This window comes from Mauremys mutica, chromosome 12 (genome assembly GCF_020497125.1).
Source record: "Mauremys mutica isolate MM-2020 ecotype Southern chromosome 12, ASM2049712v1, whole genome shotgun sequence".
Classification (NCBI taxonomy): Eukaryota; Metazoa; Chordata; order Testudines; family Geoemydidae; genus Mauremys; species Mauremys mutica.
Window position 1 is genome coordinate 75,945,853 of NC_059083.1, and position 21,022 is coordinate 75,966,874.

A 21,022-nucleotide genomic window follows, 5' to 3' on the forward strand; every position below is an offset into this window, starting at 1 on the left:
GAATTCCCACTAATTCCAAACCTCACATTCTAAGATGGCAAAAATCTCCTCAAAAATTTTAACAAATAAATGAGCCAGGGATTTTCTTAACTTAATCCATCTGTTTCTGTCTTTAACTTTGCGTTTTTAAAAATGAATATTACACTCTCCCATCCGATTTCACAAAATGGTAATACTTTGCTGTGACTGTAGTTAAACTACACTAATAGGTGTAGAATTTCCTGGTGTGCACAACTATTGCTTCTCTTTCTTTGCCTTTGTTTGTTGAAACTACTCAAGATACATGCAAAATAATATAAAACTGCTTAATATGCAACTATTATTTGACCCTAAGTTCAAACTGGGAACTTCTGAAGAAGAATCTTCTGATATATTCATTCCAGGTGAATGTTTCTTGATTTCTTATATCAAATTAATGTATTTCATAAACGGAAGTTGGGACTCTCTCTCTCTGACCCACATGCCTGATTAGAAAGCTATTTACAGTAACTAAACCTATCCACCACAGCAAATATTTACAGTGATTTTGTCTGCTTTTGGGTGCTCCTGCTATAGAGATATCTGTTTACACTAGGCTTTCGTGCCATCTATTTGCCATTGATGCTACCACCAGTCCAGCTCCAATGCTGATAGCAACAGTGGAAGCTGGTGGCTGCCAAAGTTTTAACCACAATCTTCTCTAACCTAGCTTGGTGTAGATCTAGATGACACAGTGTTAAAAATGCCAGTGGCCACAGAAGCATATTCAGCTCCACCAGTGGGAATGATAGCATCAAAGAATGGTAGCAAAGGTGGGACATTTTAGGCAAGAAATGCTAGAGGGGAGACAATCTTTCACTACAGCTGAAAACCCATATTGTGGTCATATATGGCATTTTTTCATTTGACTTGCATACCAAATGTTAACTGCTCTGTGACATCAAATGTGGCAAGAACACATATGTTGAGCTGACTGTATTGTGTTTCTGCTTTGGAATTTAATAATTGCACATCTTTAGATTTTTAAATACTTAATGTTAATCATTCAGCCGGTATTGAGATGTTTTACTTTGCAATTACCAGCTGTCAAGCACAGATAAGAATGAAAGCAACACAGGTTAACATGTCACATAGTATTGTGACCTTACGTGAAATTATCAACTCATTATTAAATTTATTTACTTAGGGGCTAGAGGTGCAATATTTGGAAAATAACCATGCCCAATAATTGAAACGCAGGGGATACCTTTGTTTTCTAAACATTATCACAAGCTGTAAAGGAATTTATAATTTTGCTGTAGGCTAGAATTTGGTTTTACAGGAGGCCTTTCATTAATAAATTGAGTTACTGTAGATATTGTAACCAAGTGACTTTGTGCATTCACCCTTAGCTTTCACAGTCATGAATGTTAGAAACTATTTTATCTGGCCAGGACCCAGGGATCCTGGAACGTAACCAGAGTCAAGGAAAGGAAATTTTGTTTTAACTTATCTCATGTCACAGCATCCTCCAAACACAGAATCGCAGATTCTGAATATAAGTTGAAGTACTGCCTACCACTTGAACCTATGACTTTCTGGCCTAGATGTTAGAATGGTACCATTTGAGCCACCCAGGCGTATTATAATACGTTGTTTACTCTCAATATTTATAGATCTGGAAGAGGACAGCTTTCAGCAGCATCCAGCAGTCAAATGACTCGCAAACCAGCTATGGCACCATTTTCAGAATAGGATCTGTTTTCTGTCTAAAAATAAAGGCGTGATTGTGGTGGATTTACAACTGTGCACTGCTGCTATCAAATAGAAAACAACATAAACAATGACAGAAAGACACAATACGGATGTCAGCGTAAAGCACGGTGAAAAGCAGAATTATTAGCTAACATGACACAATAGCTCCATTATCCTAAAGTATTAAAGGTGCTATACAAAGTCAAATAACGATTTTATTCAATACCATGTTTGCACAATATATATATTCAAAGTAGTAAAAAAATATACATTTTTGAATATTGGTCAACTACAAATAAGAAAACTATATGAAATATTTAAAAATGTAAGGGTGTGTGGAATGGGCCACTGTGTAAATATCAGCTGACAGGTGTATTTGCATATGGTATTTATACTACTTGCTTAAAATGAATGACAGCGCTTGAGCAGGTGAAATTTTACTTTTTACAATATTTGTACAAGTCACAAGGAAAGCAACAAAAAGGGCAACACAGTCAATTGATCTGCTACTACAATGATTAAATCTCTGTTAATCTACAGGATCCAAATGCATGCTACAGCTGATAAAATGGCTGAGAAAACATTAATTGCATAAAAACAAACTTATGTGAAAAATAAATGTCCTGTTTAGAAGGCAGTATAGTCCAATGGATACAGCACTAGATTGGGAATGAGGAAACCTGAGTTCCAGTTTTGGCTCTGACACTGACCTCCTGCCTCACCCGGGGCAAGTCACTTTGCCTCTCTATGCCTGAGTTTCCCCTCATAGTTGATTATAAGTTCTTTGGAGCAGGAACTCTCTCTTTCAACATGTATGCATTCCACCACCTGGTACAATGGGCCTTCTGGAACCTGACACTAAGGCAATACAAATAAGTAATAATAATGTTTATCGAAATGATGGCATGAGAAAAACAAATCTACAAGTCAAACTGTAATTAGCAGCATCTTTTCAATTTGGGGGATAAAAGCTCTCCCACCCCAACTTCTATCACATACATCTGCTTTTCTTTAGAAGAGAGCTCAAATTAATGAATTGTATTTTACAGCACCACCAGACAAAGTTAATAGAGGTGACACGGGAGTGCATAAATGTTTTAAATAATTCAAAGCAATTTACCCGTGATACCAGCACAATCACTAAGTGTATAATACGTAAATTAAATAAATGCTTATATAATGCTTTAAATATTCAGAGCACTTAATAAACCCCGACAATACTCCTGTGAGGTAAGCAGTTATAATCCTCATTATACAAATGAGGAAATGAGCACAACAGAGCCCTGATTCTGCAACGTATTTAAGCACATTCTTAAATGCTTTTGTGAACTGAGGCCTAAATGACTTATCCAAAGCCAGCATCAATGTAAGAGCTGATATTAGATATCAGGAATTCCTTGCTCCTAGTCTCTGGGTACAGTATGCAGCCACTCTTATCTTTGTATCTTATTTGCCTGACTAAAATGGTTGTTCGTATGGGCCCCATCATCTCAGGATCTGAGAACCTGGCATAAAATTAATATTTCTCTTCCTTCCCAGCCAGTGCAACAAATAGCCCGATTAGTTGATAGATTTTTGCCTGTGTGAGCAAGAGTGTGTGTTGAGAGTCTGTGTGTGAGAAGAAATTATGAAGGGAAAACAAAGTTGAAATAAGTTTTGCACTTAGTTCTGGGTGTAGTCTGTTCTGTGCTCATTGTTCTCTCTTGCAAGTGTCATGGTATATTGCCAGCCGTTGTGAAAGTCCTGTCTCCTGCACTTATGAACCTCCTCCTATTGACTGACAGTTTTATTGTTCTAGTAGAAGATAGCTGTCCTGAGGGGAAACGGCTGCAGAGGGAGAGGTGATCTCTTAGGTAACAAGGGCCAATCCCATGGACAGCTTTGACTATCAACACAGAGGCCTTGAACTGGACTCTGAATTTAATGAGGAGTCATTAAGCATGATGGGAAATGGGGGGAAGTGGAGGGTGTCTCACACACTGGATAGGTTTCTAATGTTCACATACTAAAATTGTGATAGGACAAGAGCTGTATGCTACAATAAATGAGCAAATTTTCTGCTCGTGCTGCATATTGCATTTTGAATGCAATACATAAAGTGTCCATTTGGAGGAACTGTGGGACTACAATAAATTTGCAAAGTAGAATAGATAACCTGATGGAATCAGGTCTATCGAAATCAGCATCGGAGCTGGAAAGGAATCATATTAACCTGGTCCTGGGTTTGATGTTTACAATTTCTTTTTCTTTTATATATGTTTTAAAATTATTAAAGGAGAAAAAGAGGTACAAAACAAAAGGTGCAACATAGGGTACAATCCCATTTATTCAATGACATTTTTAAGAGATTTGCACTGGAAAAATTAGTCATAATTGTCTCATAATATAAATTAAGCCATTGTGCACCCTAAACTAAGATACTTTTTGCAACTTGACACATTTTGGATGCACACACATCCTTTCCTTTGTGTCATATACAGGCACGACATTCTATGGGAAGGGAAGGGAAGATTCAGGCTGCATCAGCCTCTGAGGTTTTCAGAAAAATGAAGCACCTCTTATTGTGATCAGCACTATATGAGAACAAACAACTGAATCTCCATACCCAAATTAGCTTTCCAGCTAGACTATTTTTAAAAACAATATTTTAATTGAGCAAGCTATATTTAAATGACAAAGTATTAAAAAAATAACATTTTTAGGCTTTTTTTTTGGCCATGCTCCAACTAGGAAAATGGATCAAAATAATAAAAAGCAACACGTCCAAAAGAGTCTAAATCTTGAGAGGTGCCGAGCATTAGCAAATCCAGTGAGAGTTGTAAGTGTTCACATACCACTCAGAATCAGGCCCACAGTCCTTTATCATAGAATCATAAGACTGGAAGGGACCTTGCGAGGTCATCTAGTCCAGTCCCCTGCACTCATGGCAGGACTAAGTATTATCTAGACCATCCCTGACAGGTGTTTCTCTAACCTGCTCTTAAAAATCTCCTGTGATGGAGATTCCACAACTTCCCTAGGCAATTTATTCCAGTGCTTAGCCACCCTGACAGTTAGGAAGTTTTTCCTAATGTCCAACCTAAACCTCCCTTGCTGCAATTTAAGCCCATTGCTTTTCATCCTGTCCTCAGAGGTTAAGAACAACAATTTTTCTCCCTCCTCCTTGTAACAACCTTTTATGAACTTGAAAACTGTTATGTACCCTCTCAGTCTCCTCTTTTCCAGACTAAACAAACCCAATTTTTTTCAATCTTCCTTCATAGGTCATGTTTTCTAGACCTTTAATCATTTTTGTTGCTCTATGTAAAGAGATACTACCTCTTGTCTGAAAAGATTATTGCTCCTGCAAGTAACTTAGGCAGCATATATTCACCATCTATTCTGTCTACTAGGCAAAAGTCCATTCAAACGAATGAAATATCTGCATCACTGACTTCATGACTTTTCAGGGTAGAAATAACGGATATGTTGAATGATTGCATATACTGTTCCACAATAAGATGCTAACCACATGATACACGCACGTGATACATGTTAAGAGCAGTACTTAGTTCATAGAAACATGTCCCATCAATTCTTACTTTGAAAAGTAAACTGAATATATAAAGATAAAATTTAAAAAAAGTAAAAAATAGACCTTCTCTGGCATGTGTGTAGTAAGCTGCAGCTTGACAGGAGTTTTGCATCTCTATCTATGCTCCACTTAACAGCTGTTCTTACTGTTGGCTGCTGGACTTCTCCAGGACGGGTGTCAGGATGACCTCAGTGGAGGTTCTATGTCTCTAGACCTTATTCTTTCTTGTATTCTGCCACAGTCTAAATTTAGCTTCCTTGCACCCATCCCCTTCTCCTCTCCATTTAGAGGTATCTGAGGAAAAAGGCACTTGGGAAGATGAGATGTGTGCTGTTCCCTCTCCTCTCTATAGGCTGCAAGAATAATAGGGAAGCCTGGAGGGCAAGTGGAAGGCTCTGAATGAGACACCAATTGCTTTCTGCAGCCCACCATGTCAGCTCTGGCTGAGAGGACTTTCAAGTTGGGGAAGGGATGGCTCCAGCTTTATGGCAATTTTCCCCATTCTCAGCTGTTCCTTTTCTCTTATAAAATCTTCATCCATGAGGCAAGGGAAAGATGAAATTTCTCTTTCAATCCTTGAAGAAATGAGCCATTGTTATCATAATTTACTGTAAATGCTGTTGAAATACCCAGGAGGGATTAATGTTGGTACATTGCCCTTAACTGAATCATTGCAGTAAGATATTGTATGGTCATTAGTATTCTGAGGACTCAGCAGGACATGAGTGAAATGGGATAAGGGAAGGATGGAGCAGCAGCCTTCAGTATGAATCTCTCAAGTTAAACATAATTTTTAAGCTCAGTATATGTAATTTTATTAATGTGCTGATAGCTCTGGAGCTTGTACAGTTCAGGCCTCTGACAGAAACAATTTCATGACTTTTATTCCTAGAGTCTAATATGAGACAAGTGAGGAGCTGAATAAATTATATTTGCCCTGTACAGGATGTACACTACTGGAAGGTTTTCATTAAAACTCCGGTGAACGCACCTGCTCAGTAATTTTCAACACAGTGTTCTCACCCTAATTCTCTGCGTTTAAACTCTACCTAGATTTCCAGATATTAGTTAAACTGATGCAGAATCATTCTCTGAGGCTTGGATATGGAGAGCTCCCTGGAGAAAAAAATTACTGAATAGTCTTGGCACACGCTGCTGATCTAGGAGACAGCCCGAACAACTCGGGGACAGGAGAGTAAGTGCAAGGCTATTTCTTTCCTACCTCTCGCTGCAGGAAACACTGAATGGGGAGAAAAAGCAATCTTCCAGAAACAATAAAGGAGGAGTTCAAAGATTAACTGGGAAGGAAAAGACAAAACTGTCTACTAAACACAGGCTGTTAAACAAAAAAATGTCATTATCTTGCTCCTTCTTGTTTTAAGAGATCTGGCCTATTTGTATTTTTGTCTGCATAATTAGTACCCTTTGACATCTTTTTTCAACTGATCAAGCATTTCTTTTCTTGAGGGAACAGGATGATGATACTTGCACTGAACTAAGAGCGTAAAGAACTACCATCTCCGTGGTCCACCTCTTTGATGGCATCCTATTTTTAACACGACAGGTCAGGTTCCTGTAACCGGGGTGTCAGGACGCAGAAGAAATTCCCCTCTCCATTAGAGGCATGATATTTTGTGTGTGGCTAAAATAGAATAAGCCAAATGGTAAATATCCCTAAGAAAATGAATTAAGTCTTTTTTGGAGACCGCCTCTCAATCAGCGTTCACTCTGAGGAAGCCACAGTTTAATTAAAAACAACAAACACACACACTTTCTTCTCTCCTTTGTGTGACCCTTTACAAGCTGGAATACTTGAACGATACTAGGAGGAAGTGTTCTATTTTATAAGGTAATAATAAAGGTCTTGAGATGCTAAATAAGGAGACCAAGAACAATTATCCTGATAAGAGGTGAAGATAACTCCCTAGGAGAATTTGGTAGCTGTGCTAATAGCATCCTTCTTTTACAGGACCAATATAGGAAAATGTTCAATGGAATATGTATTCTCTCTTGCCTTTCCAGTTCTGCCTGTCACACTTATTGGAGCAGAGTTATGCTGTGGCGGTCAGCAGAATAGTATTTATGAGAACAGAACAGTATTAATAATTCATATTTTAATAATTATCCTTTCCACTTCTCTATGAAGACTTTCATGAAAGAATCCAGTAACTGTTTTGCAAACATTAGCTAAAGAGGCCTCACTACTCTACCATGAGAAAGGTAAGCATCTATCCCCGTTTATAGATGGATAAACTGAGGTACAATCTTTTTCAAGGCCACAAAACAAGCTAGTTATTGAGTTTGAATTAGAACCCAAGAGTGTCTTGGCTCCCAGACGTCTGCTGAGATTGTGCTTTTCTCTAACTGCTTATCATGCATCTGACAAGCCTTACAGACTGCAAGACTCACCTATTAGCAAGGTTTGTTTTGCTTTATAGTCCTGTACTTGTATTCTATTCATGTGAAGAACAAATGCACTTGCAAAACTGCTCCATTATGACCTTCTATCATAATTATCACATTGAAATGTTTGCCCTATGGAGCTACTTGCAAAACTCAAGCACCAAAATGAACTACTTATGCCACGGTTCTTCTGTGGCAGAGGAAAACAATTCTCTTTCTAATTTCCAAATAGTCCATCACCACTACAAAGTCCTGTAATGTAAGACTTTTCTCTAACAAATGACTATTCCTAGCCAAGTTAAATCCTCTTTTAATATCCTGTTGGAGAGCAATGCTCACTCATTACTCTCACATTTATTGGATCCTGATGCCGTAATGAGTGCGGAATATGAAAATGTCTGCATTTGGTAGGCAATCTATCGAACAAGGTATAGAAGAGTGATTAGTTTTCCCTAAATTATAAGGTGGAAAAAACAGCTAATTTTAATGTTACCATTTTCTTGTGTCCTTTATTAATATAATCTTTCATGCCAATAAGAAATTTACCATAGTCTCTACTATCCTTTAATAAGAATTTGAAGCTACTGGAGTTTCTCTACTTTAAATTCACACCGAGAAAGATGTACCTTTTTTTATTCCACAGCTGGAAATCTCCTGGGTTCTATTATACTGTCTCACTAGAATATATTATTAGTTATCCCCCTTTAAACACATGCGCTGTTGTGGGACAGGATACCTTTTCAGAACAATGTGAGTTTTGAGAGGGAAAGCACTTCCTTTGCAATATGAAATTGCCAGAAGATGGTATCAGACTATCAGATCCTTATTCAATTACCTGTGTTCTTCAGCTTATATTTTGAAATACTTTCATAGGGTTATATTAGATGTAGTTTAGTTTGGGCATTTGTGGCTCCTTAAGGAAAACATTCTGCTACTACTTTATGGTAAAAGCAAACTTACTACAGATCTAAGTGGGAATCACAAGGAAACAGCTTAGAAGAGTAGGCCCTCTCTACAATGAGCACAGAGGGCGTTGGATTCTGGGATCACCAGAAAAGGTTCAAGAGGTCACCAGGAAACAAGAGAAAATGTGCAGTTATATTCTGTTACAGTACAAATCCCTCTCACATGCAGCAAATCTTCTGGGATCACCTTGCTCAATGGCAGTTACTGGCAATTCCCAGTGACAGTTGGGAGTTACAAGCTGGTCAAGTAGACAGATTGCTCACACACATTCATTTTTAAAATCACAGCTGGTACCTTGTAGGCAGTAATAAAGTAGCAAGTCCTTTATTTCAGTGATACTCTCGGCGCAGAACAAAAAATGAAAGCGATGTTAATGAGGCGGATGCAGAAAGATTCTAATCTGAGCTCACTGCTAACCTCACCTGAACAGGCTGGCTTTTCGAAATATGGATAAAATAAAAGGGGAACTTTTAGAGGAACAGAATTCTGACAAGGACCCAGAAATTAGTCAGAATTTGCCAGGTTGCATCAATGATGTGGCAGAGTCGTGTTATTCAGCTGTTTTATATTTTTAAGCTTTGGGCTTCCCTAACAAAAACTTGAACATTCACGGTCGCTAATGTAGCTTCTCTTCAATTAGGAAACATTGACTCCAACTGCCAGGAGTAATTTGGAAAATGTACAGTTGGGATTAGGGGCGAGGAGAACCCCACTAACTCCTAGCGAGGCTATATTACACGGCTGGGCAACCGTCCACTGCTCCTATCTTCTTCAAAGAGCATTTCAAGGCTTCTTTTTTCTTTTAACACAAGCCTCATTATATCCAAAACTCATTCCTATATTCTCCATAACTGAGGAACATACACATACACAACTGAATATAATGGATGGTAAAACAATTTTTTTTTTAAATTGAGAAGTTTACGTAACATTAGGAACATAAGAAGACAGCAAGTCAGTGGCATCCTGGCTTTAAATGAGTGAGTACGTCAATAGGGAAATTCTCTGTTATAAGATGCTGTCAAATTCAACTCCTAGCAACTGCTAGGCCAGAGTTTAGAATCTCAGTAATGTGACAAATTTTTACATTTCAGTGCACCACGCAAGGTTATTTTCTCACAATGATTTCCGTTAGCTCAGTATAAAAATAATTTTAGAAAGGGGGGAAAAAAATCAAAAAAGTCTGATTCAGCCACCTACAGATTCACTCACTGCACGGCATCAGATGGTAAGATTATAAAATGGGATCAGCAAAAAACAGAACAATTCAAGAAAGGAGCTGTGCTTTCATATTCATCAAATATAGATGTGCTCTGAGTGGAAGTCAATACAATGCAATAAGGAGCAGGATTGGGAATAATAAAAGTGTGTTTAATAACAGCAACCTGCCAACAAACCACAATGTTAACAATAAGTTAATAAGGAAAAGGATATATAGAGCTAACTGAAAACAATTCAAAAGATTTTCTAAACAAAGAACAACAACAGTAAACACCTAAGATTTACTGCCGTCAGGTGCATTGAAAAGAAGAGTTCTAAAACCTATTTCCTTAGCGAACAACGGATTGCAAACTCCAGGCCAGCTGAAACAGAATTAGGTATTAATATTTTAGAACTGTCACAAAGCAGCATGCCTTCTTGAACGAAAGGTTAGGTCAACAAGATTTAGAAAATGCAGTATTTAATTGTAATGTGTGCATAAACTTGTGAAATCCAGTGAGCAGAGTAGTGCAGCATTTCATTTGTCAGGACTAGGACATTGCATTTGAAGGAGATGCTGCAACTGCTGACAGCTGTTGAGCTGAGGAATACATAAATCTTTCAACTTGCACGCAACTCAATTACCCCAATATGCACAAAAGCTCTTAAATGAAAATGGAGAATTGTCCTGGCTACTGCTTTCAAATCCACTTCCAGGGTCAACATGATCCTGCAACCAATTTCAATTTCTGACCAATGATAGATGTAATTTTTTGTAAGATCTTTCAATCCAATTGTTGTGTTCAATGGAAGGGATAAAGAAAAGAAACCAAGAAAAAAAGAACTCCTTCTGCCTGCTCCCCAACCTTTCCCCACTCTCCCTGAAAGGAATGCTAATTGCCCCAGTCTCCCACTGACCTCTCAAACTAACACCCTCTTCTTGCATTTGTAAAACTCATAGGAAACTAGTTTCTAGGCATTATCCATTTAAGAACTTGCTAGTTTCCTAAGTGTTCAGATCAATACAAAAAATTGAACAAAACCTTTAAAATATGTCAGGGTTTTCTTCCCACTGAACCTCTGGAGTAGAAACTTTCTTGTTTCACAGCCATATGGGTGCAACACTGTCAGACACATTAGGCAAAGGGAGCAAATTGTGGAATCATCTACTAATGTATTAAAAGCTCTTTTGTGCCGTCCAGGTTCATCTTTTGATTTCTGTTTGCTCGCCAATGTAATTAAAGAAAATTAATTGTAAAGAAAAATGTAAAGCAATCCAATTAACTGCTATAAATAAACTACTGTATGTATTAATAATATATTGCTCCTCTATGACATCCTCAATCTGCAGAACTCAAAGAACCTTCACAGTGCCAACGACGTAAGCCTTCCAGCACCCCTGGGATGCACGGGAGAAAAAATTATCCTCATTGTACACATAAGAAACTGAGACACAGAGATGAAGTGACTTGTCCAAAGTCATAACAGAAATCAGTGGCAGAGCTGGGAATAAAAACAAGGTCTTCTACTGACCAGTCCTCCTTAACCACAAGCCTATCTTTTCTCCTCATGGTTTTGGGATCACTTTTAAAGTCATCTGCCTTCTACACATACAAAGTAGAGAACAATTAATTTAGATTTCACCTGCGGAACACATTCAGTTTTGCGGCAACCTCATTTCCTACAACTGTTCCAAGTGATTTGCTTCTTTCCATTCCTAATTGACACCAAATAACATTTTCTGGAAAGACAGTGTTTGGAAAACATGATGCGAAACCTCACTTATGAATCTGATCCAAAGCCACTGCTTTAACTTTTCAGCGCAAGAAAACATTTCCGGTGTTATTAATATTACCCTTAAAATGATAACCCTATAATCAGAAGCAATTAAAATACTGCTGAAAAATGAGCTGCCCTGTCAATGTTGATTTCTCTTCCCATTAAAGCCATGATACTGAAGCAGAGCTTTACAATAATTTGCTTCCACTCTTCTGAGGGGTGCTACTGTTTTGCAGCCCTCCATGACAACTGTGCTCTTTTCATTTTCATGGTTTGTTTCAGATGTGCCAATAAAGCCAACGTGAACTAATCTAGTTAGTCTCAAAGATTAGTAGGCTTCGGTAACACATTGATCAGCCTGTAGCTGACAAAGAAAAATAGCTTTTGCCTGATCTCTTAGGCCCCTAAGTCTCACTTTAAAAAATGCTATCCAAGGTTTTCACAGAAAAGAAAGGGAAGTACAAATTTTCACACAACTATGCACCTCCTGCGGCACATCCACATCCAGTGATTCAACATCAGAAGAAACTCGTATTTTAACTGCAGCAAACAGGATCCAGCGTGAATCATTCTCCTCCACAGGAGATAAATCACTGCTGAATGCATATTTAACATTTAACTGAACTCCAGACAAGTGTGTAAAGTGGAATTGGAGCCTTGATGTAAATAACTACATTATTTTCTATTAGGAGAGCATGAACATCTTCTCCGCTATTCCTATTATGGTCAAGCGCTGTGCTTTTCTAATAGACCCCAATCTTCAGAGGGCTATGATGAAAGAAAAGCTACATAACAGAAAGTCAAGAGAAAATAATGGCTCAGATTTGGATCAGATAATAGAGCAGACTTTGACGGTGTCCTTTTAACTGTACCCAAAGCATTAAGCTACATATCTAAAAATATTTAAGAGCGCCAATTGCACTTCATATCTTTTTTCCTTTATTTTTTTGTATATGAATTGTGTGTTCACTGTTATGCAAAGCAAGGGCTCACTAGATACTAGTCACAAACCAAAGGATTTAAAGCCTGTTCCACCCATGTAATGGGTGTGAAAGGGTGTCAGCAAATGTCCTGCTAAAGAACAGACTAGAAGAAAGGCAGGATTCAAGCTTAACATAACCCTCCAAACAAACTCTAGCTCAGGGGTTGGCAACCTTTCAGAAGTGCTGTGCCGAGTCTTCATTTATTCACTGTAGTTTAAGGTTTCACATGCCAGTAATACATTTTAACGTTTTTAGAAGGTCTCTTTCTATAAGTCTATATTATATAACTAAACTATTGTTGTATGTAAAGTAAATAAGGTTTTAAAAATGTTTAAGAAGCTTCATTTAAAATTACATTAAAATGCAGAGCCCCCCCCTCCCCCAGACCGGTGGCCAGGATCTGGGCAGTGTGAATGCCACTGAAAATCAGCTCATTTGCCGCCTTCGGCACGCGTACCATAGGTTGCCTACCCCTGCTCTAGGTCATACCTCCTGAATCCTCCCTTCACCCCTGATCCCCACGTCAGACAGACCTGTGGAAGTAATCCTAATCGCCTACCCATGTGGTCATTTTTACAAAGATATCCTGGATGTTTGTAACATCTGGTCACCCCAGTTAATCTGAGCCGTGGATGAAGACCATGTAGGTTGGGTTGGTGTTTAAGAAATATGTATTTTTGTTTACATCCTGATAATGGTAAACAAACATTAAATCAAACCTCAGGCATCTTGGTTGCACAACAAAAACCCACACTCTGTACCAGAAAGAGCAACATAACTTAAAGCAATCCAAGAGCCCTTTAATTATCTCCAGATTTACTCAGTTTTAAACAATTAGAGCAGCAAGGACATCTTACATTCAGAGAGCAATCTGCATTCCCAAAATGCTTTATGAAGCCTCTCCAGGAAGCTCCAGTATAGTGCAGCCTGCTAGGGAAGGAAAGTGGCTAGCTCAGAGTGTATGGGAGGTGAAATTGTGTCTAAAACATTGGGGTAATTCCTATACAATTTTTCATAAGTGCCACAAGGTCTGTAATCTCCATGCAGACCAAGCAGGAGCTCTGCTTTTAAGGTCTCATCTTGAAGTCCCCACTAAATGAATTAAATAGATCTACTTGTGAAGGACTGCGGCAATCCTGCCAGGGTTTTCCAGGTTGCTTAGATATTTTAAATGCACTGCTTAAGCCACTAGGCCATTGCCATCTGGTTCAGTTCCCACTTCCCCCCCATACTATTCAGTGGTGCAAATTACCACATTAGCAAGTATACATGTGCAACAGCCCCTTCCCAAACAAAAGCCACCTGAACCTCCTTATTGTCTTTCTAAGTAAAGTACTCAAAGCCCCTTACTCAACAATATTGACTCACAAACTGCAATATACTAAGGAGCACCTCACTAAGAAATGTCACCCACAACTCCTCTCCCGCAATAGCTATCAATGCTGCAGCCTCAAACTGCTTTGCTTACTGAGGCAGCAATGGTTGTTAAGAGTTCTGTCTATTTAAGGAGTTTATGGGATGCCACCGTAGGTGCCAGTTGTACGTTTAACAGCACAAATGTTTTGCAGGCAATCCAAACAGAGCACTGTTTGCAAGGATACAAAAACTCAGCAAAAGTTAAAGTTATTTAGCAACCAAAATAGGATGTAGGATAGGAGCAGCATTTGGGAATGCCAGCCCAAGGGGCTAGTACTTATCAAAATAAATAAGTAAACACAATTTCAGGCCAAGTCCTGTACAGCAGCTGCCAAGCATCCCTTTTTTGTACTTCTATGCCTGAAGTGTCCTGATGATGTATTCATCCAATTCTTTGAGGCTCGCAGCTGTGGGACCCTTCTTGCCAGCTCTTGTGAAAGAGCTTTCTTCCAAAGCTTTTTATTTGACTAATTTTAAAGGCAATGTGTTACTGGGAGAAGAGATATTAAAAATGTAATATTTCAACAAAGCAAAAATATATATACCAAACTCCAGAAGAAGGTTTTTTGAGGTGAAAGACACACAAGAAGAATCCAAAATCCATACGTCTTCGGTTGGTTAGTTTTGAAAAAAATAATTTGCTTCCAAGGACCAAATTGCCATTTTTATTTCAAGTCATTTTCTGGACCCATGACAATGGAAATGCTGACAAGCCGTTAATCGTAATAGCACAAGTGGTACCACAATTATTATATACATTGAGAAACTATAACAAACATTTGCCTTGGCATCCACAGAGCTATTAATTGTAGGATGGAAATGCTTTCCTATAAACACATGAGCCACAGTGTCTGACAAGTCCACCCCTCCATCAACCTCAGCCTGGACCTATCTACACGGGAGGTCCACTTCCTAGACACCACGGTGCAAATAAGTGGTGGTCACATTAACACCACCCTATACCGAAAACCTACCGACCGCTATGCCTACCTTCATGCCTCCAGCTTCCATCCCGGGCACACCACAAGATCCATTGTCTACAGCCAAGCACTGAGGTACAACCGTATCTGCTCTAACCCTGCAGACAGAGACCAACACCTAGAAAATCTCCTCCAAGCATTCTCAAGACTACAGTACCCACACGAGGAAATAAGGAAACAGATCAACAGAGCCAGATGTGTACCCAGAAGCTTCCTACTGCAAGACAAACCCAAGAAAGAAACCAACAGGACTCCACTGGCCATCACATACAGTCCCCAGCTCAAACCCCTCCAACGCATCATCAGGGATCTACAACCCATCCTGGACAATGATCCCACACTTTCACAGGCCTTGGGTGGCAGGCCAGTCCTCGCCCACAGACAACCTGCCAACCTGAAGCATATTCTCACCAGTAACTGCACACCGCACCATAGTAACTCTAGCTCAGGAACCAACCCATGCAACAAACATCGATGCCAACTCTGCCCACATATCTACACCAGCAACACCATCACAGGACCTAACCAGATATATATATATGTAAATTCTGTATAAGGATGGGAGGAAAGGCCATCCAGCACTCTCTTTTTGGGTGGGAAGGAAGTGAAGAGAAAGACTGCTAAAAGTACCTGAGAAGACAAGAAGCTAAGCTGATGGAAAGGCAAGGGCTGAGTCCAGACAGACAGAGGAGTCTAGTGTGTAAAGAGAAATAACTGGAACTCTAATCTACAGAAACTCTGCATCCTGCCTAAGCCATTTTGTAACCTGTTTTTTTAGTGTATCAAGCTTAGTTTGCATGTTTTGTTTTATTTGCTCAGTAATTTGCTCTGTTCTGTTTGCTATCCCTTGTAATTACTTAAAATTGACCTTTTATAGTTAATAAACTTATTTCTTGTTTATAACATCACCCAGTTTGTGCAATTCATATCTGGGGGGGAGGGGGAGAAGCTGTGCATCTCTCTCTCCACATTGAGGGAGAGGGTGAATTTTTATGAGCTTGCGCTGTGCAGACTTTTCTATATAGCGCAAGACAATATTATTTTGGGTTTACTCCCCAGAGGGGCTCTGCACTTGAGTGCTGGGCAATTTCCTAGCTGAAACTTCCCATAGAGAGCTGCTTGCGGACTTTGTGTGATTCTACAGCTGGTGCGTCCCTACCTGTGTGCGTGTGCTGCCAGAGGCTGGAAAGCCTGATTCAGCAAAACAGGGAGAGGGAGCCCAGGCTAGTGGAGCAGGCGGGCTCTGTGAATCCTCAGTAAATCAGGTGGCATCCCAGAGAGAGAGAGAGAGTGTGTGTGTCTCTCAATCTCTCTCTAACTTGTCACAATATACATTGTGTGGATGCAGCCCGCATAACACAGAGAGCTGCAAAATGTGGTCCACAATGATAAATAGGTAGATAACCATTGATCTAGAGAGACTGAGCATTTCAAGCAGGTTTGTGAATGCTAGAAATATAGGCCTGGAAGGGACCTCAAGAGGTCACCTAATCCACCCCCCCCCCCAATCCTGTTTGTCTAACCTGTTCTTAAAAACCTCCAAGAATAGGGATTCCATAACTTCCTAGGTGATTCTCTTCCAACATCTATGCCCTATGTGTGATCACTGAGCCACATGTCAACTTCATGGATCACATTCTTCCGGGGCCTGTCCATACAGGCTGGCTCAAAAGCTCCCCACCAAACTTTTCTTGAGAGCATCTCTGACCAAATCAATGTTGCGTGTGAACATAACCACCTAATCAATTCTACAGCCCTCAGAATCCTAATTCTCAAATTTACTCTCATGCAACCCCCAAGATCATTTTCCTGAAGGTGAATAAGTAGGACATCAGGTGCCCTTGAAAAACCCAGGCAGAATTTATAAAAAACAGGAGGCCAGAGCATGAAAGCCAATTGGCTTGAACTGTCCATGAAAGGTGGAGGACTGGAGTATCAGGGACCCACAGCTGAACTTAAATCCTGCTCATTGCCTTCTGCTGACTGAGCTAATGAACCCGGCTTCCTGGGCTGAAGGCTCTAACTGTCACCATCTCAAATCCTCAAATCTCAGCAGATCTAGATGCCTCGCTGCTCAATAGTGTTCCACAACCACAGCTGTGTTTCAGTTCCTGACCTCAGATCCCTGTTTCTTGTCCCTGGCTTCCTGCTCCTGGTTCTGGCTGATACTCTGGCTCCAACCCCTGGCTCCCAGCTCCAGCTTGCTCCCTGGACTTGATATTCATAGTCTGACCACAGCTTTGATGCTTGGCTCCTGATTTCTGGCCCTCAGCTCTAGTTTGCTCCCTGGACTTGACATATGGCTTATGAACATTGCTCTGACCTCTAGCTCTCGCTCACCCTGACTTGATAACCTGGCTCCTGACGCTGCCACTAGGCCTGCCTAGCTCTGTTTCAACCACTACACCAGCCTCCTGCCCTGAACACTAGACAAGCATGTCCACAGCCCAATCATTACACAGAGAAGAAAGAGACGCCTGGTTCTTGCCTCGCCAAGTATGCACTTCTACGTTCCCCTCCCTTCTAGGCACTGTGTCTCATCCGTGCAGGTCTGCCAGGGATGCTATTAACTTCAGTGGAGCCAGGATTTCATTCTAAATGTTATGGTGCCTCAGGCCTGTTCTGCTACATATGCTGGTTCCAGCCTTCTGCCCATCTACTGGCAAGATAAGTAATTATGAATCCCATTCAAAAAGATCCGCCATTCTTAGAGGGAAAAATCTGTGATTAAACTGGACCAAACAGTGGCAAAAACACGATTGCTCTCTTCAAGTCAGGCTTAACGACCCTCGTGGGTCGACGAAGTGGGTATTCACCCACGAAAGCTCATGCTCCAAAACGTCTGTTAGTCTATAAGGTGCCACAGGACTCTTTGCTGCTTTTACAGATCCAGACTAACCCGGCTACCCCTCTGATACTTGACCCTCTTAGAGCATCTACTTTATGCCACTAAAACATCATGGATGTAGGGAGAATAAATATTTCCAGACTTGTTAGATAGGACCCTGGTTTTGGCTTTGACACAGTTAGCTCAGTGCACCTGTTTTCTTCCTTAGTAGTTCCAGCCTTCTGTAGACCTTCTCTGGCAGTAAGCACATCTAGCAAATATTTACACAATCCAGCAGATCCTAGACTATCTGCTATCAATGTCTAAACAAAGGTGAGCAAAGACTTATTCTGAAAGCCAATGTAATTCAGCTTTACGGGGTACTATGCTTGGGGGAAAACCACCTTTTCCTTCCATGTTAGAATATAAAATTTAAAAAATGTTGAACAATTTTTGTCAAATCCTGGTAAGTATCTTTGATGCATGAAAAGCAGTTCTGAGACTTTCCACTACACCCTAAGGCCTATTATTGGCTCATCTCAGAAACAATAAGTAATGAGAGAACCGGAAAAAAATTGTTTTAGCTCTGCTGAGCAGTCAGAACCTAGATGCTGCTTAGGTGAACTATCTAAAACTCCTACGCTTATAAAACTGGGGCAGAAATATTTTGAGATTTAGGTGCAGTAAAGTTTTTCAGATGTTTAAGCACAATGCTGGTGCTTAACAAATAATTTTTTTTTATGCCCAGTGCACATTGGATGCAAACTGCAAAACATTTTGTCTGAATTCTAATTTCAATCACGTTATCAAGAATCCACAGGAGACTAAGGACATGCAGATGCAATATATTCCTGCATTCTAGACAATCATCTCTCTAAGGCCATGGTATTCAATATAAGAGAATTTGAGGCAAGCATCCTTTAAAAAAAAATTGCTCTATCAATACATGGCATGGCGAACCCAGATTGATAGCTGAGGTTAATGACTAGGAAAAGAATCATGACTGTGGCAGCAGCAAGTTCTTTGTTGCAAATCCTGCAAGCACATCTGCTGCTGTTCAGAGTATCAACTTAATTAGGATAGTGAATGAGAAAATGCCAAAGAAGAAATTCTGAGCAATACACACTGTTGACTTGGGATGCTATTTGAACAGAGTCCATTTTCTACTTAAAAAAAATTATAATTATTTTTAAGAAACACACTAAAATGGTCTTTCAAAAGAACAAGCTACAACCCATCTACCTTGGATTTAAACCGATTATTATTTCCTCAGTTTCTACTGTGCTGCTAGATAATTTTGTATTTCAAATCAATAGTCTGGTTTTGCTTCCCTAATGAATCTCCCTGATAGAGTCTTTCTGTCCATTTAAAATATTTTTAGCTTGCTATTAAAACGGATAGCGACAAGATAGGGACAGGACAGTGGGCAATACAGATTTCTGTCCAGCACATTCCTAATTCTTACCAAATTGCAATGCGGTGTTATACACAGTGAATATTTTTTTCGGATATCTTTATACACCTGTGTAGATAAACTGTTAGATATATTTTACATATTAGTTCAACATGATCTTTACGACTTGTGAGATATACAAGAAAAAGGCTCAACTATACCACCCCCCATCTGCTCATCCTTTCCTACTCTCCACACCACAAGCTCTTTTAACGTAAATACATTTTAATCTGAACTGCACATAATACTCTGGATGTGAGAACACAAATAATTTACTTTAAATAGGAACGAATTGTAACATTTGTCACCATCACAAACACTTCAGGCATAATGTACACTGCTAGTCACGCCTAGCTAAAAATTAGAAAAATTATCAACAGAGCAAGGAATGTGTATTTTATGTTTGTTAATGTCTCAGTTGGTAACTAAAGGCCAAATCCCACTCTCTGATATGTATGAGGAAGCTCCACTGAAGTTAACACAAGGAATATGTGCCTTTTTAAGTAAATGAGGCCCAGCTTTTCTGAATGTTTCAGGTTACTGTTGGTTACCAGAGAAATTGATTTCACAGAGATTTTAAAGTTAGTGTTCCTGAGTTTTAATTTAGAGCCACTATTATTTCTTTGAACTATGTGTGTGTGTATCTATTATAAATTAACCTCTTCTTTTAAATAATAACATGGCATTTCTTAGACTGAAATACATATTGAATGAAATCCTTGCCTTACTGACATTAATGGGGTGTTTTGTTCTTTACTTCAATGAGCCTAGATTTCACTCATGGCACATAAATAGGCTACAAATAATGCTGAACACAACTTATGTTAGTTATTCCAAAGCCCAGGAAAGTTCAAATTAAACCCTTCTATTGTCACCAATTCTCAGAACACTTTTTTTTTTTACCTGTGACTTGCAGTTTGTCACCACTGACTTCAACTTTCAGATAAATCCTTCCTCTTTTCTCTGTGTGATCCATTCCACACAGACTTGGAACGTTTATTACACACTGTTTGTGAACATTCATATCGCAAGCTGTGGATCAGGAAAGAAAAGGTTCAGAAAATGATGGCATGTATGAAAGTCAATATATTTATGCTAAATACATATGACAAACATGAGTGGTAAAAATATTCTATCACATCTGATTAATTGTTGGGTTTTTTTTTTACTGAACAAAATGCAATGGCTCTCCTTATTAAAAAGCACTGAAGTATTAACCACAATTAAAGGTTCAGCTTCAGTCACCTAAAAATGTGACCTTATTAATGGAATGTAAAACAGACAAAATGAAGAGTCCATGGAATAAAGACTTGATCCAAAATATTAGAACATTTGCTATAAATTACTGTAACCAATACAGAAATTGAAAGTTTGCTTACTGATACAGAACTGTAAATATTTCTTTGCTAATTTCCACAATACTAGCATGGGGGAAGGGAGAGAAAATGAGAGAAAAGAATGATCATGCAGATGTAACAGAGGAAGAGATGTAAGGATCTGGACATGACCTGGATATGTGATCTAGAGAGAAGGCAGTGGAAAATCATATCCATATTACCTACCCTGGTGACAGTTTAATGGTGCTGATGCCATCAATGACAAAGAAAAGGGTGAGTGGAAGGTTTGGGATGGAAGATAAGGAATTAAAATATTAATCATGTTAAACTTAAATTATGATGAGAAATCTAGCAAGAGATGTTAGAGAGACAACCTGAGATGCAGGATTTA

General features: G+C 39.3%; 1 protein-coding gene across 5 annotated transcripts in view; it reads right to left on the reverse strand.

Moving 5' to 3' along the window:
- The window catches only part of PRKCA (protein kinase C alpha), a 285,848-nt gene that overhangs the window by 70,131 nt on the left and 194,695 nt on the right, over positions 1-21,022 (reverse strand). For all 5 annotated transcript variants that reach the window (XM_044982463.1, XM_044982467.1, XM_044982464.1 and 2 more), the window contains one exon: positions 20,198-20,326. In XM_044982463.1, the coding sequence (XP_044838398.1) occupies positions 20,198-20,326 (129 nt within the window). The remainder of the gene's footprint in view (positions 1-20,197; positions 20,327-21,022) is intronic.